At 37.1% G+C, this 10,171-nt stretch overlaps 1 protein-coding gene across 1 annotated transcript in view; it reads left to right on the plus strand.

Moving 5' to 3' along the window:
* Positions 4,690-10,171, plus strand: part of LOC109225065 — an 11,553-nt gene continuing 6,071 nt past the window's right edge. Inside the window, exons 1-6 of the mRNA XM_019389656.1 lie at positions 4,690-4,895; positions 5,298-6,132; positions 7,197-7,397; positions 8,032-8,115; positions 8,228-8,287; positions 8,424-8,468. Of these exons, the coding sequence (XP_019245201.1) occupies positions 5,773-6,132; positions 7,197-7,397; positions 8,032-8,115; positions 8,228-8,287; positions 8,424-8,468 (750 nt within the window). The 5' untranslated portion in view covers positions 4,690-4,895; positions 5,298-5,772. The remainder of the gene's footprint in view (positions 4,896-5,297; positions 6,133-7,196; positions 7,398-8,031; positions 8,116-8,227; positions 8,288-8,423; positions 8,469-10,171) is intronic.

The raw sequence follows: 10,171 nt of genomic DNA on the forward strand, positions 1-10,171 counted from the left end.
TTAGGTCCAAAAGGCAAGAAATGTATCTTTATAAGATATTCAGAACACTCCAAAGGGTATGTGTTCGTTGGTGAATCAGAGGATGGAAGTGTTACTGAGATTGAATCGCGAGATGTCACATTTTTGGAAAATGATTTTCCAAAGAAGGGCGAGGTAAAGAATGGAGAGCCTCTTTATCAAATGTTGAACTCAGATAGTCAGCAAGTGTCTTCTGACACAGTTGATATCCAAATTGATCAAGATATTATTCTTGATCCGAGTGGGAGTGGGAGTGGGAACTCCCAATCCCAAAATCCTTCTGACGAACCTGAATTTCAACTACGAAAGAGTGCCAGAAAAAATATACCCAAACGTACTTATGAAATTGAAGATTATATTTTCCTGGTATCTCCCACAGAAATGGATGAGCCAAAGTCTGTAACTGAGGCTTTATCGAGCCCTGGAAAAGATGAGTGGATGAAAGCAATGAAAGAAGAATTAGAGTCCATGAAAACCAACAAAGTCTGGGATATAGTTGATCTTCCGCCTGGGCGTAGAGCCATTGGGAACAAATGGGTTCTCAAAGTTAAACACAAAGAGGATGGGTCAATAGAAAGATACAAGGCACGATTGGTGGCAGAAGGCTTTACTCAAGAAGCCGGAATAGATTATGAGGAAACATTTTCACCAGTTGTGAAGTTTACCTCAATTCGCTTACTTTTGGCCATTGTTGCACGTTTGGATTTGGAATTACATCAAATGGACGTGAAGACAGCTTTTCTTAATGGAGAACTAAACGAAGAAATCTACATGGAACAACCTGTACGCTTTATCGTTAAAGGCCATGAAAAGAAGGTCTATAAATTGAAAAGATCTATTTATGGCCTGAAGCAATCTTCAAGGCAATGGTATTTGAGATTTCACAAGGAGGTGATCTCATATGATTTCACCATGATCGATGAAGACCATTGCATTTATGTAAAGAAGTCCAATGTGATGTTTGTAATTCTTTCTCTTTATGTGGACGATATTTTATTGGCCGGAAACAATTTGGAGTATTTGAAAACTGTCAAGTCATGGCTTTCAAAGTCTTTTGACATGAAAGATATGGGCGAGGCAGACTATATCCTTGGAGTTAAGATCCAAAGAGACCGTTCCAAAAAGTTATTGAGTCTATCTCAAGAAACTTATATAAAGAAAATCTTGGAGCGTTTTCGCATGAATAGTTGCAAATCCATGGATACTCCTACAGCGAGAGGTGAAACTTTAAGCCTTGATATGTGTCCCAAGACTGAAAATAAAAGAGAAGACATGTCTCGAGTTCCATATTCAAGTGCTGTCGGGAGCTTGATGTACGCTATGATGTGTACTCGCCCAGACATTTGTTATGCCGTAGGTCTGGTTAGCAGGTATCAATCCAATCCTGGAAGAGATCATTGGAAAGCTGCGAAGAGAATTTTCAGATACCTGAAGGGAACTGCAAATTATTCACTATGTTATAGTGGAAATGATTTATACTTGAGAGGATATACAGATGCTGATTGGGCTGGTGATCGGAATGATAGAAAATCAACATCCGGTTATGCCTTCTTACTTAATGGTGGTGCTATATCATGGAAAAGTAAGAAACAAACCTGCACAGCCCTTTCAACAATGGAAGCTGAGTTCGTGGCTTGTGCGTCTGCAGTACAAGAAGCTGTTTGGTTGAAGAGATTCTTTGAGCATTTGAATATTGCAAAGAACTCTCAGGGTGCCATGACTCTATATTGTGATAGCCAAGCGGCTATTGCATATACAAAAGATCCTAAGTATCACAGCAAGACCAAACACATTGACATCAAGTATAACTTTGTAAGAGACATGGTAGCAAGTGGAGAGATAAATTTACAGTACATTCCTACGCAAAGCATGATAGCCGATCCTTTTACAAAGGCGATATCTAGGACCTGTTTGAGAAACATGTTATGGCTCTAGGTTTGCGAAGGATATGAACATATTTATGTATTGTAATATGACTTTAGTATTATATTATGCTCATCAATATTTGACTCTTGAATTTTGCTATATCTCGTATGCATGTGATGAATGTTTTGTTGATAAAGTGTGTCGAACAAGTCGCGAGATTGGCTCTCTCACAGGAGCAATTGCCTCTTACTTTAAGAATCGTGAAGAGATGAGACCTAATATAACCTTGGATAATGTGAGGTTATATTTACTTGTAGAGGTCGTTCTTGATAGCTTATGAATTTCACTATTCGATTATGACTTGTTTTGTAAGCCAGATACGAGTTTCTCTAAGAAGATGGTTTGAGGATTATTGAAGTGAGAAACTCGGGTTAGACACTTGAAGGTGTCTAGACCAAGATCTGTACGGTGTTGGATGATTAAAATAATAAGACACACGCGCCAATATAAGGTGAGAACATCGTAACATGTGTTTCATACCACGTGCGCTATCGACCAATGGGATAATGGAAGAATAAATCCCTGCTTCTTCATTATGTGAGATCCCAAAGAAGTTACATTAACTTTTATTGGAATACCCTTTGACCTTTTAATGTTTCTTGAAGCGCCAATCAGTGTTGCTACTTTAGCATGTTACTAATAGCCATGAGTGATTCGGCGATGCAGTGCATGTCTAGATTCGAGTTGAAAGGGAAGACGACTAAAAAAATTAGTAATTTAACTTGTATTCATAGGTCGACCATTACACTTACCATGACGGTATTGGGTGTAATTGTGGATACAATGTTATATGAGAACTCGAGTTTGCCTCTTTCGAGGATGAGGGATCGAATAAGTAGCTACTGCAATAGCGAATGATGTATGGGGTATTGCGAGTAATAAATATCCTCATGCTAGTAGTGAATCCTTTCCATATGTGATTGGATTTCTACATAGAGCTTTAGTACAACCTTTAATTGGTTTTGGAATTTTAAAGCTCTTTGTGCTCGCAGGTCGCACCAACTATTTGCTAGTATGAAAAGTGTGTCAAAGACATCGGTCTAGCCCACTATGAGCGAAGTGGGAGATGTTGGATTATGGGTCATGGGTCGCTCCATGTGGGTTGACCCGACCCGGTTAGGAGAGATAAGGGAGAGAGGTTAAGGGAAGTTACCACTAGACCACAACCTCTCCACTAAACTGAACGTGGGTGAGTGGTGGGTTTCTTCCTCAACCGCTATTTTCTCTGTCTATTTATATGAAGGAGATAACATAGAACAAGTATGCGTAAGTTTTTTCTCTAACGTAAGAATTTTCTCTCAATCTCTTCTTCTCCCAACGAAAAGCACACACAAGCAAGGGCATCTAATTGGTGGAAGATTAACTTTATTTCCTAGTGATTCAAAGTTCGGTCTGGGGCAATTGTTTCGGTGGTGAGTTCAACAATTCTTCCGCTGCGTTGACAGGTACGCTAATGTTGTTCTCGCCCCGTGATTATTAGACTAACAGTGATAAAGCAGGCGTATAAATGAAAAATGTCGCCAGGTGAGAAAGAAACTGACAAACATTCTATGTAATTTTGTTTAGTGTTGGGTTTACCATATGGTGCAAACCTAGTAGAGAGAAAAACTGCACAAGAGGGCCACGAGAGAAGAAGAAAAAAAAAGGAGGAGAAAGGGAGCTGAAATTGTTTAAAAAGTGGGTACAAGTTAGAAGTTTTTAAAAAAATAGGTATAGGTTAAATGGGGGCGACCAAATAGGGCGCCCCGTGCAATTTTTACTGAAAAGTTGGGGTAAGTGCATGGACAATCATTTTCAGGGATGTTATTTATAAATTAGCCACTATTTATTTTGTCCTGAAATATTAAACTAAAAGTCTTAACTTCAGGATAATTTAAGACACTTTTGTCCAAAAAAATTGAACTGAAAAACTAAAATTCAGAATGCAATTGCTAATTTCTAAATAGCGTCCATTTAAAGTCGCTACGTGGTGTCATTTCTACTTAAAAGTTATATGGCTCCCGGTCCAAATTCAATAAGTTGTTTAAAAATCTCTTTAGATTTATTATATGCTGAGTTTTTTTATTGACGTACATCACATGTAAGTAGAGTACATGTCTTTCGTGATAATACAAAGTTTCATAATAGCATCCATTTAAATTTATGAGTTTATATACATTATTTTTGGTAATTTTAGTAAAAAGTTTCGCCCAACATCAAAAGTACTGAACGTACTATTCTTATGATACATCTGCCTCTATTCACAGACTCCTTACGAGTCATTTAATGAAGTTAGCGTTTAGACATAGCTTTGGTTGAAACTTGAAAAAAATGAGTTTTTAAAGATGAGATGGAAAATTATTTTTTAAAAGTTGAAATTGTGTTTGGACATGCATTTTATTCGAAAAGAATTTGAAATTTTGTGAATAAAAACTTCAAAAACTACTCTAAAGTTTCTTTTTTTTTTTTTTTCAGATTTGAATATTTTGTTTTCAAAATCTATAAACAAAAAATTTTTGAAAATAAAATTTGAAAACCCAAATTCTATGGCCAAACGAGAGCGAAATATAACTTACTTTCATGTGTAAAAGAGATTAAAAATTATTTCAATTTTGATAAACATAAAAGATTAAAGTTGTTTGTATTGTCATTGAAAACGACAAACTTTGGTTAAATGAGATTTGCTGACAAGAATTTACCGTGGTAAAAATCCGTGGTCAAGAATAGCCAGAAGACTTTCCTCTTCATTAGTATGAAAAATAACGGTGATTTGATCCTATGAAAAACAATGCTCATTCTGCATGCTCCCCCACCGTTATTCTCGGCAACTCTCTCCTTCTCCTCGCTCTCTCCTCCGGCAACCGACCCCCCCCCCCCCGGCCTCACNATTACGACACAGATAACCTCTTGCCTTAAAAAAACCACATCGTACAAGTGCTAAAAACCAACCACGATCACATTTCTTGTTCTAGGTAACAAAACATCACATCTTTCTTCTTTTTTTTTTTTTTTTTTTTTTTTTTTTTTTTTTTTTTTTTTTTTTTTTTTTNTCATCTTCTTTCTTTTTTCGTTTTTTTTTTTTTTTTTTGCTTTTTCTGTCCCGACATGTTTTCCAGAATCCAAGATTGTTGCACTAATTCACTTTATTTATTATTATGATTCAGCAATTTTAGACGTAACTCTCATTTCTCTTGTAGTATGTTTTTTCCCACATTGTATCTAATTTGGGTGTTCCTCAGATTTCTTATTCGATCGCGTGGCTATAGTTTTTGAAGGAAAGACATTTTTTAAATACAAAATTGGAGTTTAATTTTCATATATTTGTGATTCTGACCTTTTTTCTCCTTATTTCCCCCCTTTGTTCTCAATCACAGGGTACAACACATTTTGCTTAAGGTTCCAAGAATCAGCGTTTTGGTCTTATTTTGGTAATGTTCAGTGAATAAAGATTCAAACTTTCTTCAAATTGGGTGAAGATTCTTGGCGGGTCACGTTTAATTTGGCTGTAAATTTCAAGTTTGCATTGGAATTCTCCACGGAATGGTGTGATGGAAAAGGGTATTGTTGGTAATGTTCAGTGAATAAAGATTCAAACTTCCTTCAAATTGAGAAAATATATTTGATGGGTTAGTTCAGTTTGGCTGTAATTTTCAAGAATGTATTGAAACCCTCCATCAAATAATGTGACAGAAGAAGGGTATGAATTGATACTTGGGAGTTGTTTGGGAAAAATGGGAAAAATGCTTAAATGGAGAAACTCGGATTCATATAGCGTACCCCAACTTATTTGGGACTGAGGCGCAGTTGTTGTTTGCTTATTGTGGAGTTTTTATAGTAAAGGAAATTAATATGAAAGAAGGCAATGGGCAAGAAGAGTTGCCATCATCACCCTACAGGGTATTACAGCAAATCTCTGAGGAAGCAGTAAGAGTCGCTGGCGAGGCGTTACAAAACGTTTACTCAAGTAGTAGTTCGAGATTTTCACCAAGTACTGGGGTTGTTGGACATAGAAGAAGTCGTAGTGAGATAGTGACTTCTTCTATTCATAGAAGTGGGAGCAGTAATTTTACAAAATGGAAGTCTCAAATGCAAAGGGCTTTGCGTAATTGGGGTACTACTTCACAAGAAGACTGCTCATTCTTATCGTTTAATCCTGAGGTTTTGGCTAATCAAAAGCGACAGTGGTATCAGCTTCACTCCAAAACCTCGGTATGCTGCTTTCATATTCGAATCCTTGTTGCTTGCAATTCAGTTTATGACTTTTTTTTAACTATAAATTTAATATGCTTTTTCATTGAACAACCTTTTCGAGGCAACATGGAAGATAATGTGTGGAATTTTGAGATAGACAGTTCTATGTTCCTTTTTTTAGTTATAAATTTTTTATTTTGTCTCAGTTAATGTGCTTTCTCAACAAAAAAATACAACATGATTGGAGACTTGGAGTATATTTGAAACTCTAAAGCATATATATAAATGTAAAAAATATGAGATGAATTGATGCACATAGGAAGAGACTCCCGCGACGGCTCTATGTCCTACAATACACACTAGAATGACCAAGAGGGAATCGGGGTAAAGAATAAAATTAGGTTAAGTTTATTAAAGATGATTTATAAAAAGTCTCGACTGGAGATATTGGGATAAAAAACTGGAAATATGGAATAGCACTTTATCGAGTAAGGGTATTAGGATAATGAGAAGTAAGACCGGAAATACACACGTCAAATTAAGCCATCATAACTAGAGTGAAGTTGAAATGAGATTAGATGTGATTTCGGTACCTTAAAATAAATGTTTTAGGAGAATAGTGTGATAATGCCGATGCAAAATAAGATGGTTGTAATGGAAGATTATACAGGAGTATTTTGTGATAGGAAAACGTCAATAAGAATTCAAATCATAGTCGAGCAAATAGGTAGGTGGTCTCTTACCAATTGCCTAAGATTTGGTAAGCAGAGTTACCCGGTACCTGTACTGGTCAGAAAATGCAGGTTCTCGATAAAATAGTCAAGGCGGGCAAGTTGGCTTGAACATCATCGTTTTGATGCACAAGGATGAAGTATCGATGACAAGCTTATATGCTTTGCACATATCACTTATGGACATTCCCTTCTAGGGAGGTAGTAATAGTAAATTTATATGGGTTTTTCTGATTCAGTAATTCTACCCAACTGTTTTGGCTTGAAAACTAGCCTTCAGCTCTTACACATTAGATTGCTCATGAAGTTGGGGAATCATGTTTGATGCAAACAAACGAAAGTTCTGCGCAGGATTATAAGAAATATAAGGAGCCCGACACGCTTTTTGAGCACTTTGTTATCGTCGGTCTTCATCCCGATGCTAATCTTGAGGATGTTGAGGATGCATTTGCCAGGAGGAAAAAATGGGAAGTACAGTTAGAAACATCTGACATGGTGGATTTCAGAATGCTTTCAAATTGTGGTCCTTCAGTTCCATCCCTAGAACCTCAGGTTTGTTTACTTGCATGAATCTGCATATTTATGGTGTACAAGTCAATTTCTGCTTATTCTGAAAAGAGGTAACTTTCTCATAAATAATAGTAAAATTTTTCAAGCCAACTTTGTTTCACATCTCAAATTAATTCACTATGACTAACAAATTAGTACAGCCCTTAGGTGTGTTAGTCATAGAGAAAAAATTTGAATAAATGCTTTTTCTTTTCCCAAAATACGGCGAGACCTATTCTGCGTTATAAGTCTAATTTAGATATGATTTCAGGTTGTGACCAAGCAGAAATGTTCAGACTTCTTGATTCCTCCTTTCTTCTAATTATGAGTTTCAATTCATATTTTTTGATCCTATAAGTTGGTATTTTGTTCACGGGCTTGAACATTAATATTCCAATTATATTTTTTTATTTCTTCAAATATTATATTGAAGCTCGGATTCAGTTCCTCACATATTTCCAGTTATAATATTCCAGTTTTTATTTCATCAAACCTTTGATTGGTCATACATTGTCGCTGTGGGTACGTATTTAAATATCCATTTTGGCTCCAATAATTTATGTATATCTCAGTGACATGGTATGATATATTTTCTTGCCTTGACACTATCTTCCTTTTTCTTTCCCCTCTCTCGCAGGTACTCTTTAAGTATCCTCCTGGAAAGAAGTTAGCTATGCGCATGAAGGATTTGGCAGCATTCTGCTTTCCTGGAGGTGTTAAGGTGTAGTTCTGCTGGTCTAATACTTTAATTGTGTTTTCATCATCAGCGTATAACTCAAGGCATTCTACTTCTAAGAATTATCCCATACATGTGCGTTTACTTTGTAATCCAGGCACATGTAATGGAAAGGACACCATCATTTAGTGAACTAAATGAGCTGGTTTATGGGCAGGTAAAGTAAAATAGATTTATTTTTCGAGTCTGCTTGAAATCTTGATGCTCATTTGCATCATATTATTTGATTATGCAGTAAAGCAGATAATTCTCTTCTTTATAGAAATTAACTTTAACTTTTCCTTTATCTTCAGGAGCACTTAGGCAGAGATGACTTGTCGTTCATATTTTCCCTTAAGGTAAGCCCAAGGAAATTTCTCTGAATTCTTGACTTTTGATTTGGGATAGATACTTAGTTGATTAATTGACATGAACTTTGGTATTGCTTTCTTCGGTGCTTTATAAGTTGATACATTAATTCTTCAGTTTTCTTTCCAAGTGACAATTCTATACTTTTGATTCAGTCTTTACTGAGTACTTACCAAATATTTTCTTCTGTGCTTTTCTACTTTTCCCTTAGATCATTGTGGAACTGATGGTGCAAAATTACCCTGTTTTAAATTAAAAGCTTCTATTTTTTGATGAATCCTAAAGAAGTCAAGAGTATTCGATGAAAAGAGAAAAGGAGAAAATTTGTCTTGAGTTGATGTTAAACAATGTACAAGGGGCTCCTCGTATAGGAGTCCTAGGCTATTGTCACGACCCAAATCCCCGCTCTGGTCGTGATGGCGCCTCTTGTGAAGACAAGGCCAGCCAACTAACCCATATCGCCTTTTCAAAAATAGTTAAACATGAATAAGCAGTCTAAATATGATTTAATAATATTAATTAGTGGAAGTACAACCCAACACAGCCCTAATCGGGGTGTCACAAGTCACGAGCATCTATAAGAGTGTAAATACAACTACAAGGTCTAAAAATACACTGAACAGGAATAATGAACAACAGAGAGAGAAGCGGTGCTGCGAACGCTGGCAGTCACCTCGCTAAACTCCTATAGCTCTGCCTCCAATCAGCCAAAACCCGCTACCGGGTGAATAAATACCTGCATCTGCACACGAGGTGCAGGGAGTAAAGTGAGAACTCCAACTCAGTGAGTAATAAAGGTAAATAATAACTGAGCAGTAAGAAATCACGTAAAACAAACCGTCATGCTGTATAGAGCAGTGTAAAACCCTTTTTAGAAAACAGTGAAGCTGTGAAATCCTTAGAAAAACATCTTGGCTCAATTTAAACCTCTTTTGGAAATAACTTTTTCAGCGGTTACGCAAATGAATGCAGGACAAATAGTGCAGATAAGCACAGAAATCCGCCCCTCGGGCACAACACTCCGTTATCAAATAATGCCAGGCAATGAGGTAGATATTGCATGAAGTAACACAAACAACAGAGACTGGCAGACAAATGAAATAAAGTAAACACATAGAACAGTACCAGTACCACTGCGGCGTGCAGCCCGATCCATATATCGCTGCGGCGTGCAGCCCGATCCATTTATCGTCGACGGCGCTCACTGGGGGTGTGCAGACTCCGGGAGGGGCCCCTTACGGCCCAAGCGCAATATCAAGCCATCTCGTGGCGTACATATCTCAGGCCCTCGGCCTCATATTCAAATCAGTATCTCACTGCTGCGGCGTGCAGCCCGATCCAAAAGTATCCTCACAACACAGGCCCTCGGCCTTACTCAGTCAGAAATCACATAAGCCCCGCGGGCAACAGTAAAACATGACGCTCAGCCCAAAAATATTGTTGGAAATATCATTTCAAGTGTTATAGTAAAATAAACTTGGCTGAGTTTTGAAAACAGTGGAAAATACATGACTGAGTTCAAGTATAAAATCAAAACAGTGAGGAAATATCAACAACCATCCCCGAAGGGGTTCAAATAATTGGCACGAAGTCCAGATATGGCAATCAACCTAAATCATGATGATAACAAATAAGTTTCAGTCAAATACGCGGTAAATTCATCAATCGGGACGGACCAAGTCACAATCCCCAA

The sequence above is a fragment of the Nicotiana attenuata genome, chromosome 4 (assembly GCF_001879085.1).
Source record: "Nicotiana attenuata strain UT chromosome 4, NIATTr2, whole genome shotgun sequence".
Lineage (NCBI taxonomy): Eukaryota > Viridiplantae > Streptophyta > Magnoliopsida > Solanales > Solanaceae > Nicotiana > Nicotiana attenuata.